Source organism: Myotis davidii, unplaced genomic scaffold (assembly GCF_000327345.1).
Source record: "Myotis davidii unplaced genomic scaffold, ASM32734v1 scaffold142, whole genome shotgun sequence".
NCBI classification, from domain to species: domain Eukaryota; kingdom Metazoa; phylum Chordata; class Mammalia; order Chiroptera; family Vespertilionidae; genus Myotis; species Myotis davidii.
In genome coordinates this window covers 6,739-7,868 of record NW_006294400.1, presented here as the reverse complement: position 1 = coordinate 7,868, position 1,130 = coordinate 6,739, and the positions used below count along the sequence as shown (strand labels likewise).

Here is a 1,130-nt window from a genome sequence, read left to right as displayed (position 1 = left end):
GGAGGGGCGCGAGGGCCGGGCCCCGAGGTGGGGGAGGCAGAGGGCGGTGGGGCCTCGGTCGGGACCGCAGCCCTGGGAGCCGCGCCTCCTGTGGACGTCAGGAACGTCCACGCGTGTCAGGATCCTTACGAATGTGTTTGAGACAAACCGACAATTCCCACCGGCTTGAGAAATGCTCCCAAAGTGGCAGCTTTACCGCTTATTTTCTGCATCAGAGTCAGAGGGGAAGACGGAAGGGGGTCCCGTGAGGTTCGCTGGTGATAGATCAGGGAGGCGGGAGAAGGTGTTCAGGGAGAACATTCAAACCTGTGAAGAACTGTGAGTCTGTAGGGCCTGCCCTGCCGGCCTCGCTGACCTGGTCAAGGTCATACGTGGTCCCTGTCCTGTCCACGCCCCGTGTCGGCGTTGTGACCCCAGGGATCACATCAGGAAGAAACTGAAAGCAGCGTGGTCAGCCCTTCTGAGTCACCTGAACCTTCAGTGGTTTGCAGGTTGTGGCCTCCACCCAGGCTGCCCACATCTGGCCCGGGCGTTCTGACAGGCCAGTGGGGTGGCGGGGAGCGTGCAGCTCAGTGGAGAGAGGGCTAGTCCTGGGATGAAGGGACACGTGTGGCCTGCGTGTCAGAGCCCGGAGTGTTGAGGACACTCGTCCATCTAGTTCAGTGGTCGGAAAACTCATTAGTCAACAGAGCCAAATATCAACAGTACAACGATTGAAATTTCCTTTGAGAGCCACATTTTTTAAACTTAAACTATACAGGTAGGTACATTGTTATTAACTTAATTAGGATACTCCTAAGCTTTCCCTGCAAGTGGCCCCATGTGACTGCAGCCCGTGTTCCGCCGCAGGGCCAGCCTGGGGTCCGGCAGAGACCCTGCTGGGCCCCGTGCCCTGGCGCCTCTCTGGCCGGCGGGGATGAGGCCTCTTGGCTGGTGCAGGTTTAACGTGCCTTTCTCTCTCTGTTCTCCGGCTGGCTCCTGCAGCCCTCAAGCTGGATTTGGAGGAGAAGCTGTTTGGGCAGCATCTGGCCACGGAGGTGATTCTCAAGGCGCTGACTGGCTTCAGGAGCAACGACAATCCCAAGAAACCACTGACTCTTTCCTTGCACGGCTGGGCTGGCAACAGCCAG

At 58.6% G+C, this 1,130-nt stretch overlaps 1 protein-coding gene across 1 annotated transcript in view; it reads left to right on the top strand.

The window, feature by feature from the left end:
* The window catches only part of LOC102754729, a 10,240-nt gene that overhangs the window by 3,697 nt on the left and 5,413 nt on the right, over positions 1-1,130 (top strand). Inside the window, 2 exon segments of the mRNA XM_015567123.1 lie at positions 331-491; positions 985-1,125. Of these exon segments, the coding sequence (XP_015422609.1) occupies positions 331-491; positions 985-1,125 (302 nt within the window).